This window comes from Sitophilus oryzae, unplaced genomic scaffold, assembly GCF_002938485.1.
Source record: "Sitophilus oryzae breed Bouriz unplaced genomic scaffold, Soryzae_2.0 scaffold_1177_pilon_pilon, whole genome shotgun sequence".
NCBI classification, from domain to species: domain Eukaryota; kingdom Metazoa; phylum Arthropoda; class Insecta; order Coleoptera; family Curculionidae; genus Sitophilus; species Sitophilus oryzae.
In genome coordinates, this window is record NW_022145812.1 from 2604354 (window position 1) to 2627012 (window position 22659).

The following is a 22659-nucleotide window of genomic DNA, read 5'->3' on the forward strand; positions in this document are numbered from 1 at the left end:
AACTGAACAGTCATCAATGACTTTGTCAAAGTTTTAAAAGTGGCATTGATAAAAAATTATGATAGAATACCACAAAACAAGAAAACTGGCTCAAGATTTTAATAGCTCGAGATATACTAAGAAAGTGAGTGCCTACTTATTACATGGGTTTTATTATAACTTTACCAGTAGTAGTTTTTGTGAGTTATGAGGGAGGATTGAGAGTCTGCACAAGAAAAACGTTTTTGCTACTAGTCTTAGTAATATAAAGTTTATACTTTTCTAGTTTTCAACCTAGAAATGACTTCAGTTTTTGATCGTATATAATGCAATGAAAAAAAAATTATTCATATATTTTTTACCTTGTGCCTTTTAGGACTTGCTGCCCCTGATATTTATTACGATATTTAATATTATAAAGAAAAAAAAGTCAACATCATTTGGAGCAAAAACCGAAAAAAAAATAGTTTTACTTTTGATTTGATTTCGATTTTGTACAGCGGCGTAGCGTGGTGTCAATACAAGGGGATGTAATAAGTAACTGCAATTCACATTTTGCCAATAGAATAAAGTTTTTTTCTTTTCTTCTTTTTATTAAAGACTTCAATTTTGCAGTTAAAAAAATGTAACAGGTTAAAAAAAGAATCAAACCAATTTAAAAAAGAAGTAAATTTGGGTAAAAAAAAACAAAACTGTGAACGTATCTGTTAGATAAAATAGTAGGCAAGACCAACAAAAAAGTTTATTGAGTGCCTTACAACCACATAACCAGTGTTCACTTTTATAAACATTTTCACTAGAATGGCAAATACACAATTTTAATTTAGCGTTAACATATTCAAAATATGCTTTGAAGGTCCCTCTTCATTAGTTTTTAATTTTTCTGAATACACCTTAGAACTGAAGGATGATTGCAAAATTATTTTGATTTTACAACCGTACTCAGAATCGGTCATCGTGAGGTGCGACGATATTTTTCATTTTATACCGCGAACGTGTGATTTTTTTTAATTTTATACCACGAAGATGTGTTTAAAAAACTGCATCACCCATGGACTGAAACAGCGAACGGGAGACGTAACGGCCGGAAAGTTCGGTAAACCCGGCTCGCGTTCGGCGGCGTTCAAGATGTAACGATAACAGTCACATCATCGCGCTGTCAAGATTAGCGTAGGTCTTAAGCTGTACTAAATTTAAAATTTGCTGTTTGAATTTTGTACAAATCTGATTGGTTCTTTTGACGTGTCACTGGTGACAGTCGCTGTTCTGAGAACGGGGGTGCAACTTTGTTCAAGCTAGCAACCGCTCGTTTAGAAGCGATGTCGAAGCATGATCGGTACTATGTTCATTGCAAAAACTATTGTCGCTTTATAAAATCGGGTATTCTCGGCAAATGCTGCTAAATATGGTATCACTATCACACTCTTGCACACGTGTGCGACACGGTCTAGGCAGTCGCCTCGCCACAAAGCGAGAAATCAGAATATCGTTACGAATCAATGTTGCTACTGAATATAGTGCCTCAAGCTACAAAATTACTTTGCTATCGCTTTGAAACATGAACAAAGTTGCACCCCGGGGCTTAAGACCCGTTCTCAGAACGACGTCGTGTCGCTGGCGACACAGTTTGACATTTCAAACAACCAATGGGAGCTGTACTAAATTTAAAATTGACAGCTGTTTGAACGTTGTACAAACCTGATTGGTTCTTTTGACGTGTCGCTGGCGATAGTCGCTGTTCTGAGAACGGGGCTTTAGATTTGAGATTGAATTTAATTATTTGAATAAATTTACCGAGAATTTTAATTTATGATAGGAGATCTCAGTGACTTTTTTAAATAAAAACGTATTACAATATTTTGAAGGGATGCGACGCATCACCCACATCAATGGAAGCTTCGCCGCTGATTTTGCATAATCTTCGACATTCGGAAAGCAGCCAAACCGGGCAGTCAGTTTTGTCAAGAAATGCATCTCTTAAAAATTTTAAAAAATACCGAAAATACGGTATAGAATGGGGAAAAGCGTAGATCAAATAAATGTTATAAATACACTCCGTATAGTCGTTGTTCAATATTGGAATGACGTTTACCTTTTTTCTTGATGTTGGTTGATTCTGAGCATGCGTTTGATCATGAAATGCCAATCTCTTTGACCAACCCTCAGCAGAGCTAGTATTCCTAATAAAATTGTAAAAATCATAAAAGCGCTCTGTATTGTAAGGCTCAATGTGCAGTCTTGCCTAAGGATCAACGAAGTGAATCCATCAACATTCGGAATGGGGTGAAGCAGGGTTGCGTCTTGTCGCTATTTGTTTTAAATATCCTCTTAGATGATATTCTAAAGGGAAGACTTTCCAAGAATCATCGTGGAATATGGACTCCCTTTAGCATGTTAGAAGATCTTATTTATGATGCAGATAATATATATGTCCTTTCTCATAGTCATGGGGATATGGCATCAAAACTACTTGACTTATCAAAAATAAAACTAAAATTGCAGGTCTTAAGATCAATGTTAAAAAACCTAAATCGATGAGAGTTTGTACCAACAATGTCTCTCCATTTATCATTGGAACAACGCTTATAGAGGAGGTAAATCATTTTACTGACTTGAGTCTTCTTCTTCTTCTTCGTCGTCTCTTCATGTCTGAAGAATCGTGCCATTATGGCTATATGCAGTTGGTGACTTTGATCTTCCATCGTTAGCGATCTTCCGCCTCTCGGAGATTTGATTGAAATGGATGACCTGTAATATTTGCTATTTGGTCAAGCCATCTCGATGGTGATCGTCCTCTGGCTCTTCGACCTTCTACTTTGCCTTGTACTATAATTTTTTCAAGGTTGTCTTCACCTCTGCGGGTGATATGACCGAAATATTGCAGGATGCGTCTACGGCAGATGGTGGATAATCGATCTGTGATGCCGAGTTCATTAAGAATTGACTGGTTCGTTCTTCGAGCTATCTTGGCGGTCCATGACTCAGACCCGTATAGGAATATGGAGAACACCAAAGATCGAACAAGGTTTTTTTGGTGTTTATAGTAATGCTCCTATCTGTCCATTTTTTTCTTAGGCTCATCATAGCCGTCCGTGCCATAGCTATACGCCTTCTTATCTCTGTTTCACAGCCCCCATTATTTGTTATTAAAGACCTAAGTATATAAATTGATCTACTCTTTCTATATTAGGGAGGAGATTGTGTAATCGAACTGCACCACTTCTATCAATCAGCATGAGTTTGGTTTTATCAGTGTTTATTTCTAGACCAAGATTATTGCTTTCGATGGTAACTCTTTCCAGCAACCGGGCCATTTCTTCCTCACTTTTCGCTATCAGGGTGGTATCGTCCGCGTACCTGAGGTTGTTTAGGATTTTCCCGTTCACTAGATTCCTCCTTCCTCGCCTCCAAAGCACGTCTCATGATGTATTCACCATAGGCATTAAACAAACTGGGTGACAGTATACAGCCCTGGCGTACCCCTTTTCTAGGTTTGAAAGGTTCCGACGTTTTGTTATCTAGGTTGACAATTGCCGTATTATTGTCATATAAATTGTTAATAAGAGCCACTAGATGATTCGGAACTCCCATTTCGCTCAGAACCTTCCATAGGTTTTCCACCTCACACAATTGAAAGCCTTCTTGTAGTCTATAAAACACAAGAACCTAGGCGAATTAAATTCTCGGGATTTCTCTATGAGTTGACGTATGTTAAATATTTGATCTCTTGTGCCTCTTCCTTTCACGAATCCGGCTTGTTCAGGAGGTATTTCAGGCGTCAAGTACCTCTGAAGTCTTCGGTCAATTATCCTAAGTAAGATCTTGCTTGTATGTGACGTTAGGGATATTGTTCGATAATTCTGGCATTTTTGTGTGGATCCTTTTTTGTGAATTGGGATGAAAGCAGAATTGTCCAATCTTTAGGCCAACGTCGAGACTGCCATACTTTATTGCAGATGTTATGTACTATTTTCACACCTTCCTCCCCTATCAACTTTATCATTTCAGCTGAGACACCGTCTGTTCCTGGGGTTTTGTTTAATTTGAGGTGAGTTATGGCCTCTTCTACTTCGCTCTTCAATATATTTGGTTCCAGTTCGTTTATTATGTGAGGTACTTGAACTTCGTTTACTATGTCTACTTCGTCCTTGTATAGTTCTTCGCAATATTGTTTCCATCGTTGCAATATGTCCTCGTTGTTCCACAATACTTCTCTATTTTCGTCCTCGATAGCAGTTGTTTTAGGTTTGAATTTCCGAGTGAGTAGTTACTGTCTTGTATAAATCTCGTGTTTGGTTTGAATTTTGGTGTTCTTCAATTTCACTGCAGATTTTCCTTACGTAATTATTTTTATATTGTCTGCATTGTTCCTGGATCTTCTTGCACAATCTTCTGTAGGTTTCTTTAGAATTTTGTGTTGTTAACCCTTTCCTTTTTATTTCTTTCCGTTCCTCGATTGTGTCGAGAGTTCTTTGTGTTATCCAGTGTTTATTGGGTCGTTTTGTGTTATGACTTCTGGATATAACTGAATCTGCTGTTTCTTTCATGAGACTTTTAACGTTTTCCCATTCTAGGTCTGGGTCTTGTATATTCATGATGTTATTAACATCGTTAGCTAATTTTTGCTGTATTTCCCGTTGGAACATCTCTTTAGTAGCGTCCGTAATTGCAGCTTTTGTTTGTGGTTTACGGATATTCTTTAGACGTAATCTAAATTGCATTACTAGCAGTTGGTGATCCGACCCGCATTCAGCACCAGGGTATGTTTTGCAGTTTAGTATGGACGACTTCCAGCGAGATCTAACCATGATATAGTCAATTTGATTTGGTTCGGTTTGGTTTGGTCTAGTTAGTATAATCTAAATCGGAGGCATAGAGCAAGATCAGATATCATAAACAGTAAACAGAATAAACAAGGTCAGAATATCATTTGAAATGCTCCACAAATATAAAGCAAACTAAAATATCAGTGATATATTTATTATAATTATTACGGGTCCTACAGTTATCTCGGCAAAATAAAATTGACCGGCTAAATTGGTGCCTTCAACATCAAAACTAACTGAGAATTGGAAAAATGTTCTTTTTCGGATGAGACCAGAATTGGTCCAAGATCAGATGACCATCGAATTCGGGTTCTCAGAGTTCCAGGAAGATGAGCGAGACTCCAGGCTGCCAAATTTGTGCCAAGATATAAAAGAGGAACTGTAATGTTCTGGGGAGGTATTATGCTGGGAGCAAAAACATTGTTATCACTTCAACAAACATTAACAGGTCGGAGGTATGTTGATTTAGTGCTAGATCCAATCGTTAATCTTTGGAGAGCTACAATTGGGTATAATTTTAACTTCATGCACGATAGTTCACCTCCCCATACCAGCAGAGAATGTTTTGAAACGGAAGGTGTCATAGTTTTGGACTGGCCTGCATGTTCGCCAGATCTAAACCCTATCGAACACAGTGTCTAAACTATCACTTCAGATCTTTGCTTCAGATTAAACGGCGAGTCCTAAATCATGTTGCCGATTCTAAACAATAGTACCTATACTGTTTTATTAGGATTAAAAATGATACTTTTTGTGATGAGGCTGTATATACGTTTGACATTACAGGCGAAGCACAAAAAGTAATTTTTACTCCGAATAGAACATGCTATTTTTTTCAAACGTTCACAAATAATTTTTTAAACAATTTCCAACGTTGCAAATGTTATAAAAATATTTAAAAGTAATACACTGGAAGTAATTATATGTATATCAAGAAAGTATGGTTACATTCGTTGAATTTGACGCTTTTGAGTTGACGCATATTTTCGTACTTGTGCTTAGGCGTAAAAATGCTTTATTTTTATGCCTAGACGTTTAAATGACTTTTTTGTATTGCAATCACGTCGCAAAAATTAATACTTTTGTGACGTTTGAAAAAAATCATTTATTTATAAGTTTTATAAAATGTCTAATAAAATTTGGATGAAAATTTATTGCTGGTTGCTGTTGATAATTTTCTCAGGGAAAATACATAAATAAAAAGGACTTTTTAGGTAAAAAAAAAAGACAAAAGGACAATTTGTTCGAAAAAAGAAGTGTCCTTTTCAAAAAAGGACAGGTGGCAACCCTATGCAGGATTGCCATTGCGGAGTTAATGTTGCTATTTAACGCTGGTTCTGTGGATGAGCGGGTGAAGTTTTCCCTCACCGCCGGATTGAAATGATTAAGTCACAGTACGCACTTTCAGGTCAGCTTTCCTTATTGCCACCCACGAAAGGGTCGATAGCGATCCTTCTTTGCCGAAGCCTGCGCCCTCGAACCTTCGCCGCCAACCGTTGCCGCCACCGCCAAATCAATATCGCCGTCGTCGTGATGAACTGCCGCTGCGGGCACCGCCACCACCACCGCCGATCCTAGTCCGTTCGAAGGGGGCGCCCCCATTTGAAAATAACCAAAACAGGGGGCACGTCGGGCCTCTGGGTCGTGCGTTTATGTGATAAGGGGCATCGGGGACGTCGTAGTCTCGCCGACGTGGTAGCCAGCCATGCAGCCGCCTCCGAGGAAGGTGGGCACAAATTGTTTGAGCTAATTTGTCATTGCACGTTGCTCTTTTTATGTTTGCTTGCTGGTTTTACCGTTGATTTAATAGATTATAATTTTTTTGAATCTTTAGTGAAGTGCCCAGAGATTTTTACCTCGGAATTCAATTACTATAAATGTATTAATGTGAAACCTTCTGTATTTTATTTTATAAATGAAATGCTAAAATGTTACCCATTTTTTTTTGTTGCTTTTATTTTTTTATTTTAGTAAATTCTTAGTTATTTTCTTCTTTTAATTTTTGGATATTTTTAATTTATTTTTCTAAGTAAATTTATTGAAATAAATGAATCTAATGCTTAAGCTATACCCATTCTGCTTATATTCTAATCATTGAAATTTTGATTGAAATCAAATTATACAGTTGGGACAAGGAGAACAAAAGTTTGTATTGTAAGTCAATTTAAAGCATTTTCTAAAATTATAGTTCTACAGGGTGTTCCCAAAAAAAGTTACACATCAAAGTTGTTTTTTTTTGTAATGGAACACCCTATATATTAATTGATTTTCGGATTCTAGCAAAAAGATAAAGACGAATTTCATTAGAAAAGTATATGACTGAAATGTATAGTTTTTGAAATACATTTTCACCGGCACGAAAAATGGGCACCTTAAAACTTTGATGTATTTTAAAATTTAATTTATTTTGTTCTAGTGAATCCGATTTTGATGATTTTTTAATGATAAGTGTTTTCTATTATGTTAGGTATTTACTGTTTTTGATCATGCAGCCGCCTCCAAGGAAGCTGGACACAAATCACAAATTAGAGCTAATTTGTGATTGCAAGTTGCTCTTTTTATTTTTGCTTTATAGTTTTATCGTTGAATAGACTTATACAGGGCGAGTCTTAAATAAGCGCAAATATTTTCAGGGCTGGTAGATAAAAGAAACATATTTTCTCTTTACCCTTTTTCAAACAAGTCCAAAATAACCAAGTTAATTTACTTTGAGAATTTCCAAAAAAACATTTTTTTTGCTTAACTTTTGAGTTAGGTTAGGTTAGGCTAGGTTGTTTGAGATTTTCATTCTTCTAAATTTAATCTATTACCTATGTTGCCATATATCAAGAAATTATTGTTTTTAATTAAAAACTAAAAAAAAATTCCAAAATGTTTTCAAAAGATTTCAAATTTAAAAAAAAAACTCATAATCGTGTTTTTGGGGTCAAAATATACCACCCCTAAAAATATTGCCACTTATTTAAGACTCACCCTGTATAAAACCTTTAATAGTTGTTTATTTTTTTTTATTCATACATAGAATATAGAATTGAATGCGTGAAAGATATAGGTGTTTAATATTATTTTACTTATTATTTTTCCATACCGGCGAAGATGCTCACAAAATAGAGCTAATAATGTGCAAAATACCCGCTGTTTTTTTTAAGTTTCCTTGCTTGTCTTAAGCGGCGTTTACACGATGCAAGTTTTGCTTGCGCAAATACTTGATTGCAAGTACTTGCAATTGAACATTTTAAAATTGTATGCTTACACTAGTCAAGTTATTGCGCAAAAACTATGGATACCACAGAGATTGTTAAATATGGTGTAAATATTTAATGTCGTACGTTAAGTAATGATTTGCGTACTTTGTAGCATTTAATTTGTGTTATTTATTTTATTTCTGTCCATGTAATTGTGGTCTCTGAGAAAGGAGGACATAAATTAGAGCGACCATGCAACTGTACGTTGTTTCCTAGTTGTTTCTTTTCAAATACTTACACAAAATTCAATGCGTTAAAGACATACATCGTTTAATTTCTGTTATTTTTCGTTTCTACCCATGTAATCGTTTGGTGATCAACAAATGTGGAAATACACATAACTTCTTTTAAGCTTATGAATTGTGAATTTATCATAAATATCATATTGTTACGTTTTTCGTCGGTTCCATGTGGATAGAAAGTCACAATTTATTTAAACACTATTTATTTAACACTAATTAACAAAAACAATAACGATAAAAGACTTAAAGAACTATTTACAAACGATTTATTACTATGAATTTATTTTAAATTTTAGCGCGTCAACTGTACTCGTTTATTATTAACTGCCCTCTTTAGGCCACAGCCGCCGGCTTTTATACCTACAGCTAAAGATTTCTAGAATAATCCATAAATCATTAGGTGCATAAAGAAGGTTTCGATTGTTCTCGTATGTACTACCCCATTCCAGTGGGTCCGATTTTTCTCAAACGTCCGAATGAATCATTACGGTGTTTATTCTTTATTTATAAAATCGGGTATTCTCGACAAATGCTGCTAAATATGGTATCACTATCACACTCTTGCACACGTGTGCGACACGGTCTAGGCAGTCGCCTCGCCACAAAGCGAGAAATCAGAATATCGTTACGAATCAATGTTGCTACTGAATATAGTGCCTCAAGCTACAAAACTACTTTGCTATGGCTTTGTAACATGAACAAAGTTGCACCTCGGGGCTTAAGTCCCGTTCTCAGAACGACGTCGTGTCGCTGGCGACACAGTTTGACATTTCAAACAACCAAACCAAACCAAACCAAACAACCAATGGGAGCTGTACTAAATTTAAAATTGACAGCTGTTTGAACTTTGTACAAACCTGATTGGTTCTTTTGACGTGTCGCTGGCGATAGTCGCTGTTCTGAGAACGGGGCTTTAGATTTGAGATTGAATTTAATTATTTGAATAAATTTACCGAGAATTTTAATTTATGATGGGAGATCTCAGTGACTTTTTTAAATAAAAACGTATTACAATATTTTGAAGGGATGCGACGCATCACCCGCATCAATGAAAGCTTCGCCGCTGATTTTGCATAATCTTCGACATTCGGAAAGCAGCCAAACCAGGCAGTCAGTTCTGTCAAGAAATGCATCTCTTAAAAATTTTAAAAAATACCGAAAATACGGTATAGAATGGGGAAAAGCGTAGATCAAATAAATGTCATAAATACACTCCGTATAGTCGTTGTTCAATATTGGAATGACGTTTACCTTTTTTCTTGATATTGGTTGATTCTGAGCATGCGTTTGATCATGAAATACCAATCTCTTTGACCAACCCTCAGCAGAGCTAGTATTCCTAATAAAATTGTAAAAATCATAAAAGCGCTCTGTATTGTAAGGCTCAATGTGCAGTCTTGCCTAAGGATCAACGAAGTGAATCCATCAACATTCGGAATGGGGTGAAGCAGGGTTGCGTCTTGTCGCCATTTGTTTTAAATATCCTCTTAGATGATATTCTAAAGGGAAGACTTTCCAAGAATCATCGTATAATATGGACTCCCTTTAGCATGTTAGAAGATCTTATTTATGATGCAGATAATATATATGTCCTTTCTCATAGTCATGGGGATATGGCATCAAAACTACTTAACTTATCAAAAATAAAGCTAAAATTGCAGGTCTTAAGATCAATATTAAAAAACCTAAATCGATAAGAGTTTGTACCAACAATGTCTCTTCATTTATCATTGGAACAACGCTTATAGAGGAGGTAAATCATTTTACTGACTTGAGTCTTCTTCTTCTTCTTCGTCGTCTCTTCATGTCTGAAGAATCGTGACATTATGGCTATGTGCAGTTGGTGACTTTGATCTTCCATCGTTAGTGATCTTCCGCCTCTCGGAGATTTGATTGAAATGGATGACCTGTAATATTTGCTATTTGGTCAAGCCATCTCGATGGTGATCGTCCTCTGGGTCTTCGACCTTCTACTTTGCCTTGTACTATGATTTTTTCAAGGTTGTCTTCACCTCTGAGAGTGATATGACCGAAATATTGCAGGATGCGTCTACGGCAGATGGTGGATAATCGATCTGTGATGCCGAGTTCATTAAGAATTCACTGGTTCGTTCTTCGAGCTGTTCATGGGATATGGAGCATTCTCCTCCAGCACCACATCTCAAATGCATCTATACGGTGTCTATCAGCGCTCTTGACGGTCCATGACTCAGACCCGTATAGGAATATGGAGAACACCAAAGATCGAACAAGGTTTTTTTGGTGTTTTTAGTAATGCTCCTATCTGTCCATATTTTTCTTAGGCTCATCATAGCCGTCCGTGCCATAGCTATACGCCTTCTTATCTCTATTTCACAGCCCCCATTATTTGTTATTAAAGACCTAAGTATATAAATTGATCTACTCTTTCTATATTAGGGAGGAGATTGTGTAATCGAACTGCACCACTTCTATTAATCAGCATGAGTTTGGTTTTATCAGTGTTTATTTCTAGACCAAGATTATTGCTTTCGATGGTAACTCTTTCCAGCAACCGGGCCATTTCTTCCTCACTTTTCGCTATCAGGGTGGTATCGTCCGCGTACCTGAGGTTGTTTAGGATTTTCCCGTTCGCTAGGATTCCTCCTTCCTCGCCCTCCAAAGCACGTCTCATGATGTATTCACCATAGGCATTAAACAATCTGGGTGACAGTATACAGCCCTGGCGTACCCCTTTTCTAGGTTTGAAAGGTTCCGACGATTTGTTATCTAGGTTGACAATTGCCGTATTATTGTCATATAAATTGTTAATAAGAGTCACTAGATGATTCGGAACTCCCATTTCGCTCGGAACCCTCCATAGGCTTTTCCACCTCACACAATCGAAAGCCTTCTTGTAGTCTATAAAACACAAGAACATAGGCGAATTAAATTCTCGGAATTAGTCTATGAGTTGACGTATGTTAAATATTTGATCTCTTGTGCCTCTTCCTTTCACGAATCCGGCTTGTTCAGGAGGTATTTCAGGCGTCAAGTACCTCTGAAGTCTTCGGTCAATTATCCTAAGTAAGATCTTGCTTGCATGTGACGTTAGGGATATTGTTCGATAATTCTGGCATTTTTGTGTGGATCCTTTTTGTGAATTGGGATGAAAGCAGAATTAGTCCAATCTTTAGGCCATTGTCGAGACTGCCATACTTTATTGCAGATGTTATGTACTATTTTCACACCTTCCTCCCCTATCAACTTTATCATTTCAGCTGAGACATCGTCTGTTCCTGGGGTTTTGTTTAATTTGAGGTGAGTTATGGCCTCTTCCACTTCGCTCTTCCATATATTTGGTTCCAGTTCGTTTATTATGTGAGGTACTTGAACTTCGTTTACTACGTCTACTTCGTCCTTGTATAGTTCTTCGCAATATTGTTTCCATCGTTGCAATATGTCCTCGTTGTTCCACAATACTTCTCCATTTTCGTCCTCGATAGTAGTTGTTTTAGGTTTGAATTCCCGAGTGAGTACCCTTACTTTCTTGTATAAATCTCGTGTTTGGTTTGAATTTTGGTGTTCTTCAATTTCACTGCAGATTTTCCTTACGTAATTATTTTTATCTTGTCTGCATTGTTCCTGGATCTTCTTGCACAATCTTCTGTAGGTTTCTTTAGAATTTTGTGTTGTTAACCCTTTCCTTTTTATTTCTTTCCGTTCCTCGATTGTGTCGAGAGTTCTTTGTGTTATCCAGTGTTTATTGGGTCGTTTTGTGTTATGACTTCTGGATATAACTGAATCTGCTGTTCCTTTCATGAGACTTTTAACGTTTTCCCATTCTAGGTCTGGGTCTTGTATATTCATGATGTTATTAACATCGTTAACTAATTTTTGCTGTATTTCCCTTGGAACATCTCTTTAGTAGCGTCCGTAATTGCAGCTTTTGTTTGTGGTTTACGGATATTCTTTAGACGTAACCTAAATTGCATTACTAGCAGTTGGCGATCCAACCAGCATTCAGCACCAGGGTATGTTTTGCAGTTTAGTATGGACGACTTCCAGCGAAATCTAACCATGATATAGTCAATTTGATTTGGTTTGGTTTGGTTTGGTTTAGTTAGTATAATCTAAATCGGAGGCATAGAGCTAGATCAGATATCATAAACAGTAAACAGAATAAACAAGGCCAGAATAACATTTGAAATGCTCCACAAATATAAAGCAAACTAAAATATCAGTGATATATTTATTATAATTATTTCGGGTCCTACAGTTATCTCGGCAAAATAAAATTGACCGGCTAAATTGGTGCCTTCAACATCAAAACTGGACAACTGAGAATTGGAAAAATGTTCTTTTTCGGATGAGACTAGAATTGGTCCAAGATCAGATGACCATCGAATTTGGGTTCTCAGAGCTCCAGGAAGATGAGCGAGACTCCAGGCTGCCAAATTTGTGCCAAGATATAAAAGAGGAACTGTAATGTTCTGGGGAGGTATTATGCTGGGAGCAAAAACATTGTTATCCCTTCAACAAACATTAACAGGTCGGAGGTATGTTGATTTAGTGCTAGATCCAATCGTTAGTCTTTGGAGATCTGCAATTGGGTATAATTTTAACTTCATGCACGATAGTTCACCTCCCCATACCAGCAGAGTGACTAGAGAATGTTTTGAAACGGAAGGTGTCATAGTTTTGGACTGGCCTGCATGATCGCCAGATCTAAATCCTGTCGAACACTTGAGGGAGAAGTTCAAAAGAAGGGTTAGAGGTTAGAGCTCGTCGAAACAATCCAGGAAATCTCGCACAGCTTATTGATGCAGCATTAGCAAAATGAGAAAATATACCCCAAAAGACAACGTTGATAATTTAATAAGAAGCATGCGGATAGAAGCTTGCATAAGGGCTAGAGGTGGCAACAAAGATTATTAAAATTATCAATTTTTTAAAGAATTTCCAACGTTGCAAATGTTATAAAAATATTTAAAAGTAATACCCTCGAAGTAATTATATGTATATCAAGAAAGCATGGTTACACTCGTTGAATTTGACGCTTTTGTGTTGACGCATATTTTCGTACTTGTGCTTAGGCGTAAAAATGCTTTACTTTTATGCATAGACGTTAAAATTACTTTTTTGTATGGCAATCACGTCGCAAAAATTAATACTTTTGTGACGGAGTTTTTTGTGTAGAAGTTTTATAAAATGTCTAATAAAATTTGGATGAAAATTTATTGCTGGTTGCTGTTGATAATTTTCCAAGGGAAAATACATAAATAAAAAAGGACAATTTGTTCGAAAAAAGGACTGTCCTTTTCAAAAAAGGACATTGCGGAGTTAATGTTGCTATTTAACGCTGGTTCTGTGGATGAGCGGGTGAAGTTTTCCCTCACCACCGGATTGAAATGATTAAGTCACAGTACGCACTTTCAGGTCAGCTTTCCTTATTGCCACCCACGAAAGGGTCGATAGCGATCCTTCTTTGCCGAAGCCTGCGCCCTCGAACCTTCGCCGCCAACCGTTGCCGCCACCGCCAAATCAATATCGCCGTCGTCGTGATGAACTACCGCTGCGGGCACCGCCACCACCACCGCCGATCCTAGTCCGTTCGAAGGGGGCGCCCCCATTTGAAAATTACCAAAACAGGGGGCACGTCGGGCCTCTGGGTCGTGCGTTTATGTGATAAGGGGAATCGGGGACGTCGTAGTCTCGCCGACGTGGTAGCCAGCCATGCAGCCGCCTCCGAGGAAGGTGGGCACAAATTGTTTGAGCTAATTTGTCATTGCACGTTGCTCTTTTTATGTTTGCTTGCTGGTTTTGCCGTTGATTTAATAGATTATATTTTTTTGATTCTTTAGTGGATTGCCCAGAGATTTTTACCTCGGAATTCAATTACTATAAATGTATTAATGTGAAACCTTCTGTATTTTATTTTATAAATGAAATGCTAAAATGTTTACCCATTTTTTTTGTTGCTTTTATTTTTTTATTTTAGTAAATTCTTAGTTATTTTCTTCTTTTAATTTTTGGATATTTTTAATTTATTTTTCTAAGTAAATTTATTGAAATAAATGAATCTAATGCTTAAGCTATACCTATATAACTGAATCTAATGCTTAAGCTATACCTATTCTGCTTATATTCTAATCATTGAAATTTTGATTGAAATCAAATTATACAGTTGGGACAAGGAGAACAAAAGTTTGTATTGTAAGTCAATTTAAAGCATTTTCTAAAATTATATCTAGTTCTACAGGGTGTTCCCAAAAAAAGTTACACATCAAAGTTGGTTTTTTTTTGTAATGGAACACCCTATATATTAATTGATTTTCGGATTCTAGCAAAAAGATAAAGACGAATTTCATTAGAAAAGTATATGACTGAAATGTATAGTTTTTGAAATACATTTTCACCGGCACGAAAAATGGGCACCTTAAAACTTTGATGTATTTTAAAGTTTAATTTATTTTGTTCTAGTGAATCCGATTTTGATGATTTTTTAATGATAAGTGTTTTCTATTATGTTGTTTACTGTTTTTGATCATGCAGCCGCCTCCAAGGAAGCTGGACACAAATCACAAATTAGAGCTAATTTGTGACTGCAAGTTGCTCTTTTTATTTTTGCTTTATAGTTTTATCGTTGAATAGACTTATACAGGGTGAGTCTTAAATAAGCGCAAATATTTTCAGGGCTGGTAGATAAAAGAAACATATTTTCTCTTTACCGTTTTTCAAACAAGTCCAAAATAACCAAGTTAATTTACTTTGAAAATTTCCAAAAAAACATTTTTTTTGCTTAACTTTTGAGTTAGGTTAGGTTAGGCTAGGTTGTTTGAGATTTTCATTCTTCTAAATTTAATCTATTACCTATGTTGCCATATATCAAGAAATTATTGTTTTTAATTAAAAACTAAAAAAAATTTCAAAATGTTTTCAAAAGATTTCAAATTTAAAAAAAAGCTCATAATCGTGTTTTTGGGGTCAAAATATACCACCTCTAAAAATATTGCCACTTATTTAAGACTCACCCTGTATAAAACCTTTAATAGATGTTTATTTTTTTTTATTCATACATAGAATATAGAATTGAATGCGTGAAAGATATAGGTGTTTAATATTATTTTATTTATTATTTTTTCCATGCAACCTTCTCCGGCGAAGATGCTCACAAAATAGAGCAAATAATGTGCAAAATACCCGCTGTTTTTTTTAAGTTTCCTTGCTTGTCTTAAGCGGCGTTTACACGATGCAAGTTTTGCTTGCGCAAATACTTGATTGCAAGTACTTGCAATTGAACATTTTAAAATTGTATGCTTACACTAGTCAAGTTATTACGCAAGAACTATGGATACCACAGAGATTGTTAAATATGGTGTAAATATTTAATGTCGTACGTTAAGTAATGATTTGCGTACTTTGTAGCATTTAATTTGTGTTATTTATTTTATTTCTGTTAATGTAATTGTCGTCTCTGAGAAAGGAGGACATAAATTAGAGCGACCATGCAACTGTGCGTTGTTTCCTAGTTGTTTCTTTTCAAATACTTACACAAAATTCAATGCGTTAAAGACATACATCGTTTAATTTCTGTTATTTTTCCTTTCTATCCATGTAATCGTTTGGTGATCAACAAATGTGGAAATACACATAACTTCTTTTAAGCTTATTTGCTAGTTATAAACGTATAGTCGACTATGGGGAAGATGAACACAAAGTAGAGCCACTGTGTAATATCGTGAATTTATCATAAATATCATATTGTTACGTTTTTCGTCGGTTCCGTGTGGATAGAAAGTCACAATTTATTTAAACACTATTTATTTAACACTAATTAACAAAAACAATAACGATAAAAGACTTAAAGAACTATTTACAAACGATTTATAACTAAGAATTTATTTTAAATTTTAGCGCGTCAACTGTACTCGTCTATTATTAACTGCCCTCTTTAGGCCACAGCCGCCGGCTTTTATACCTACAGCTAAAGATTTCTAGAATAGTCCATAGATCGTTAGGTGCATAGAGAAGGTTTCGATTGTTCTCGTATGTACTACCCCATTCCAGTGGAACTCGATTTTTCTCAAACGTCCGAATGAATCATTACGGTGTCTATTCTTTAATGCGATGTGAAGGTCATCTGAGGGCGGGACATAAAGTTAGGTTAGGTCGAGTCCACACGGGTCCGCAACAATATGATCGAAAAAAACCGCGTCAAAGTTGGCGTGAAAATGAAAATCCCTGTTATTGTACTTGTGAAATTATATGTGGACTGACCTCTAATTATCAATCCTCAAGGACCTCAAGCCATATTTACAAAAAATTAGAAATTTACAGGTTGCAATAAAGTTGAATGTTTGGCGTGTCTGGAAAGGTTATACAGGGTTTTACTTTTATTACCTTGTTATACCTTTTTTTAGTATATTTATATGGGGACATATAAATATAGTAAAAATATAGTAAATATAAATGACATAGTTGGCGCACTGACAGAAAATATTATCATAGCCTTTGAAAAGACACTATTAGGTGTTTTTTTATCATACAATATCAGTCATGATTAATGATATTAAGTGTTAATCAAAATAAATAAAGACAATGGAGGTCCGAAATCCTTTTATTTTCAAAACTAATACACAGCTCGGAATCTTTACTACCAGAAATCAACAAAAGAATTAAGTTAGCATGGAGTACTTATGGAAGAAACTCAATCATATTCAAATCTAGAATGCCACGCTATCTAAAATAGAAAACTTTCGACCAATGTGTACTCATAACGTATGCATGCGAACCTGGACGCTTAAAACGGACATTATAAGGAAACTTTCGTTAGTTCGTTCTGTGAAGGAAACTGTAGGTCGCAAAACGCGCGCAACGGAACGAAATATGCTGGGAATACCCAAGAGATACCGTAAAAGAATAGGGTGGATACGACAAAAGACCAAGATAACATATGTCATCCATAGAGTCAAATCCCCAAAATGGCTATGGGCAGGACGCCTGGCAAAAAGAACGGACAACAGATGGACCACAAAAGTTACAGCATGGTACCCATGAAAAATTAAGAGACCTAGAAGAAGACCGAACCTGAGATGGGACCTTGATATTAGGAAATTAGAAGGGATAACCTAGGCCCCCATAGCCAACAATAGACAACAATGGGCCCAACTACAAAGAGAGTATCTAAAAAATATGTGAGGGAGGCTACACCATAATTGGAAATTGTAGAATAAGCTGAAAATGATGATGATGATGACACTAGAACAGGAAATTAGTTATTTTTATAGTGAAATTACTATTTTCATTCAATATGCCATACAAACGCATTTTATATCTACCTACTTAATGTTATAAATTTTTCGTCATACTATATTGTTATATTATTATAACATAAGCAAAATCAGAATGGAAAAGATGCATATAACGTCCGCCGGACGTTATCATAACGGCCGGCGGCCGTTAAGTTTCTAAGGTAATCGTAACGTCTGTCACCTGCAACAATGACTATTTATTGTCAGTTGGACTTTTCAAAAATTGGGAAAATAGACCATAGCGAGATGTCGCGAGAAATTCCGTTGGAAATACAGGAGGAAGCGGCTGCGGCTACTCAAAATTATACTTCCGACTATAACCAGAGAGAGATATCAGCAGGAATATGACAATTTTTTGAAGTGGCGGCAGGATAGAAGTATAAACAGCGTAAATGAAGCGGTATTGCTGGCTTATGCTAAAAGAATGTCTGAAATGTATTCTCCTACATCACTGTGGACAAAGATTCCATGCTGAAGCTTGCGTTGAGAGTATATGAAAACATCGACATATCAAGGTAAAAGCCATTATATTCTTCGATATTTAATCATACTCATCTAAATTATATTTGTTCATAGATTTGGTAAACTGTTCATGTTTCTGAGGCGCAAAAACGAAGGTTATTCACCAAAAAGCCAAAGTTCTGTCGGAGAATGACATAAATAATTTTCTACTGGATGCCGATGATTACACCTGGTTACTCGAAAAAATTGTATTGGTGCTTGGTATTCTTGGAGCTTGTAGGCGCAGCGAGCTTTGGTCACTCACAGTTGATGATTTCGAAGATTCGGAGAAAAATATTCTTGTCTCATTAAGAAATACTAAAAATAAGAAAGATAGGAAATTTCTTATTCCAAAAACGGGCCTTCCGTTTGATGCCTATGGTTTATACAAAATACATCAACCTGCGTCCTCGTAACTTTGACAATCCAAAATTTTTCATTGGTTACAAGAAAGGCAAGTGTGTTAAGCAAATCGTCGGTATACATACCATCGGGAGCGTACCGCAGAAAATTGCAAAATTTTTGAACTTGGAGAATCCAGAACGTTATACAGGGCATTCATTTCGTAGATCATCAGCAACCATGCTCGCCGAAAATGGTGGTGATTTACTATCGCTAAAGGAGCTAGGAGGATGGGAGTCTTCAACAGTGGCAGAAACTTACATAGAAAAATCAGTTTCAAAAGAATGAAAATAACAAATCAACTTTTTTCATGATAGCTCCAAAAATAATGTGTCTTTAGTGGATACAAATATTTGCCATTCTTCAGTAGCATCATCTTCTTCTATAAAATCTGTAAATCCTGGGAAGGATTACAGATTTCTAAGAACAACAAGTGCACTTTTAATTTCCATGTTCATTATCATGAAAAATGAATTTTAGTATAAGACATTATGTATTTTTTATCCTTACTTGTGTTATTGTTCAATAAAATTTGATATTAAATAGTAGTGTTTATTGCTCTAAAAAATCTGCAGTATGACGAAAAATCTAGAACGCAACACGGCCGATAACAAATAACGGCCTTGGCTGCTTATGATCCTCGGCTATCGCCTCGGATCACAAACTTCAGCCCGGCCGTTATTTGTTGTTTATCGGCCTTATTACGTTAATAACTATAACTATATCCATTTTAACCTAATATATAACATTGTCTACGTGTACGTACGATAATCTACAATTATTTATATTAACTATATTACTACATCCCAGTATTCGGTGTGAACTAAAGCCCTCATAATTTTTAATAAAGCTTACAAGAATTTAGTGTTCTGTATTGATTCACAAAACGAATAACTTCAGAGAGTAGGTCAACTTTAACCAGACTAACTTGAATGGATTATTCTAAACTGAAAGGTTAATAAAACAGTGAACTAATCGGTTTAATTTTTGATCTACAGGGTGTTGAATTTTTGATAAATCCTCTTTATTTATTGCACTTTTTCAAGAATTGGAATACCGTATCATCGAAAAAAAAGGCGTCAATGATGGCTATGAAATGAAGATCGCTGTCATTTTATATGTAAAACTAGCGTGTACCAGCGACTTCGTTCGCGTCGAATTAATCATTTGTAATGGTGATGATAAAGCAAAGCAAGAACTTTCAGTTTATAATCATCTGCTGATGATGCTAACATGGTTAGCGAAACGCGCGTCCAGTGTAAAAGTAAAAGTGTTTTGGTGTATTGTGGTGATTTAGTGTTTTTATTTTGCTGTGTAACACCAAAGGTTCCAACCCTCAACTGTAATATGAGGGGTAGTTTCATCTTAAAAATAAGCTTTTTATCTCAAGCAGTTTAAGCAGAATCGTGGTTAAGAAATTACCTAACTTTTTGGACCACCCTGTATGATTTTTTTTTAAATTTCAAAATATGTAAAAAAACCAAATAAATTATGCTTGTCCAAGCGTTTTCCCGAAAGACTAACCGTTTTTTAAAAAACAAGTATTGTAATATTTGAGGGGCGTTTTCACCCTCTTGGAATTTGAGATTCAAAAAACCCCTCCTTATCGAACCTCTACACCCCACAGTCAATCCGTTTGCCAAAAATCAGCTTTAAACGTCAAGTAGTTTAAGCAGAATCGTGATTACTCAATGGTCATATTTTATGAAACACCCTGTATAAATATATAAAAATCTTAAAATATGTAAAACAACAAAACTAAATATACGTGTTTAAGAGTTTTTCCGAAAAACTCACCGGTTTTTAAATAAAAAATATTTTAATATTTGAGGGATAGTTTCACCCCCTTAGAATTCGAGTTTCGAAAAATCCCTTCTTATCGAACCTCTACACCCTAAAGTCCATCAGTTTTCCAAAAATCAGCTTTTTACGTCAAGCGCTTTAAGCAGGATCGTGATTAATCAATGACCAGATTTTTCGAAACACCCTGTATACATTTTTAAAAAATCTTAAAATATATAAAAAAAACAAAATAAAATATATTGACCGTTTTTTAAATAAAAAATATTGTAATATTTGAGGGGTGGTTTCACCCCCTTGGAAACGGAATTTCGAAAAATCCCTTTTTATCGAACCTCTACACCCCAGAATCAACCGGTATGCCAAAACTGAGCTTCTTACGTTGAGTGGTTTGAGCAGGATCGTGATTAATCAGTATCTCAGTCACTTAAGGATTTTATATATTAGTACAGATTATATAGTTAATTAGTTAATAGTTAGTTAATTATAGAATGTCATCGATGTCTAAGCAAACTGGACTTTTTTCGATCATACGGTATAACAATTGCAACATGTCAAGAAAAATTGGAGTTTCCATAAAAATTTTTGGAAATTCAGGACAAATGAGCTCTGAAAACCATAGCCGCAGTTGTACATTTTACTACTAAAAATTCTTTGTCGCTAGACGAACTGCTTGTATAAAACATCGTTAAGTTTTCAAACTCTAATAAAAATTTTAGATAATTAAATAAGCGTGTTATCACGTGGCGTGTTACAAATGTGTACCTACACCCCTTCCTACGTCGCAACACCTGGGCTCATTGCATAGAAAATTTGGAATTTTTTTAGTTTTTAGTTAAAAACCATAATTTCTTGATATATGGCAACATAGGTAATAGATTAAATTTAGAAGAAAAAAAATCCTAAATAATCCCAACTCAAAATTGTAGCAAAAAATATATTTTTTTAAATTTTCAAAGCAAAATAAATTCTTTTTTTTTGGACTTATTTGAAAAAAGATAAAGAGAAAATATGTTTCTTTTATCGAGATCTATCACCCCTTAAAATACTTGCACTTATTTCTGGGACACCCTGTATAGAAAAAAATAGTATAAGAAAGAAATTGTGAATATTCAGATATTTTAATGGACATGCCAAATTTTGTATATGGTGTCGAAATAAATAATATACAGTATGTCCCTGAATTGCCTTTACAAGAGGAAACACTTTTTTGTTATTGACATTTTGAGAAAAATGCATTCTTCTTAAAAATTTTGTTTGTTCTAAAATGGTTATACTTTTCCAGAGTTTTCCATATCGTTTTAGAGAAAATAAAAAAATGTCTTAAAAATCAAAACGCACTGTGGTAATATAATTTCGTTTTTATTCTTTCATAGGTTTTCATTGGTAGAATTTTAATTAAAGTCATATTTTTTGCTGTTAAAATGTTAAAAAAGCACAAAATTCATTTAGCTCAATGCTACGGAAAGGATGATGATAGTTATTGGAAAACGTGACGCTTTAACAACAACAAAAAATATGAGGTTAAACAAAATTAATGATAACCATCTATCAAAGAATAAAATCGAAATTATATTTCCATTCTCAATTTAACCATATTTTTTATGTTCTTTTTAGTTTTCTCTAAAATGGTATGGCAATTTGGAAAAGTATAAACGGGATTAACCATTACAAACAATTTTTTTTATTAAGAATGCATTTTTCTCAAAATTTAAATGATAAAGAAGTTTTTCCTCCTTTTTTGCAAATATTGACATTTATTGCATCCAGGATATAAAAATAGATGCTTATGAATTTAGAAAATGTAATAATAACAACTTAATCACAAGATTAGTCCTAAATCTTTAGGTTTGTTTCGATATAGATCAATAATTTGTAAAGACATAAGATTGATAACATTTATAATAATCTTATCTCGCATGTTGTTCGAGAGTTTGGGTGAATTCTTACTTGAAACAATAGTATCGGACAATTTTTAATAAATTTAGTCAATTCATTGAAATGCTAGTTTGATTGTGTCATCGCAAAATAATGTCTAACGAGGTGGTTTATTGTTTAATCCAAATAAAAAAATAATAACAATAGATTCCGTTTAATTATGTATTATTTTGATTGTGTATATTCGAGTGTTTTAATTTGTATTATGGAATTTTTGGCTTGTTGGTGATATAGTGTTTTTATTTTCAGGGTAATTTTGCGAAATTTCTGAAGAATCTCCACTCGGAACAAGTGAATAAATTAGTGCTGAAAAATCAACACGAATGTGACCTTTTGGAAGATATAAGGACGTTCACTATCAAAAGGTCTGCGATAGAAAAATCATATTCAGAAGTAAGTATTATACCACTTATCGCTGTGTCATTAATTTATTGTATATAGCGTCCACTTGAAA

The 22659-nt window shown here is 35.1% G+C and overlaps 1 protein-coding gene across 4 annotated transcripts in view; it reads left to right on the forward strand.

The window, feature by feature from the left end:
- The first annotated feature begins 55 nt into the window (after positions 1 to 55).
- LOC115890029 (protein nervous wreck) overlaps positions 56 to 22659 on the forward strand; it is a 110806-nt gene continuing 88202 nt past the window's right edge. For 3 of the 4 annotated variants that reach the window (XM_030910139.1, XM_030910148.1, XM_030910161.1), the window contains exons 1-2: positions 56 to 124; positions 22455 to 22598. In XM_030910139.1, the coding sequence (XP_030765999.1) occupies positions 59 to 124; positions 22455 to 22598 (210 nt within the window). In that variant the 5' untranslated portion in view covers positions 56 to 58. Of the gene's footprint in view, positions 125 to 13833; positions 14008 to 22454; positions 22599 to 22659 lie in introns of those variants that run through there. The other variant, XM_030910153.1, reaches the window with a different exon arrangement.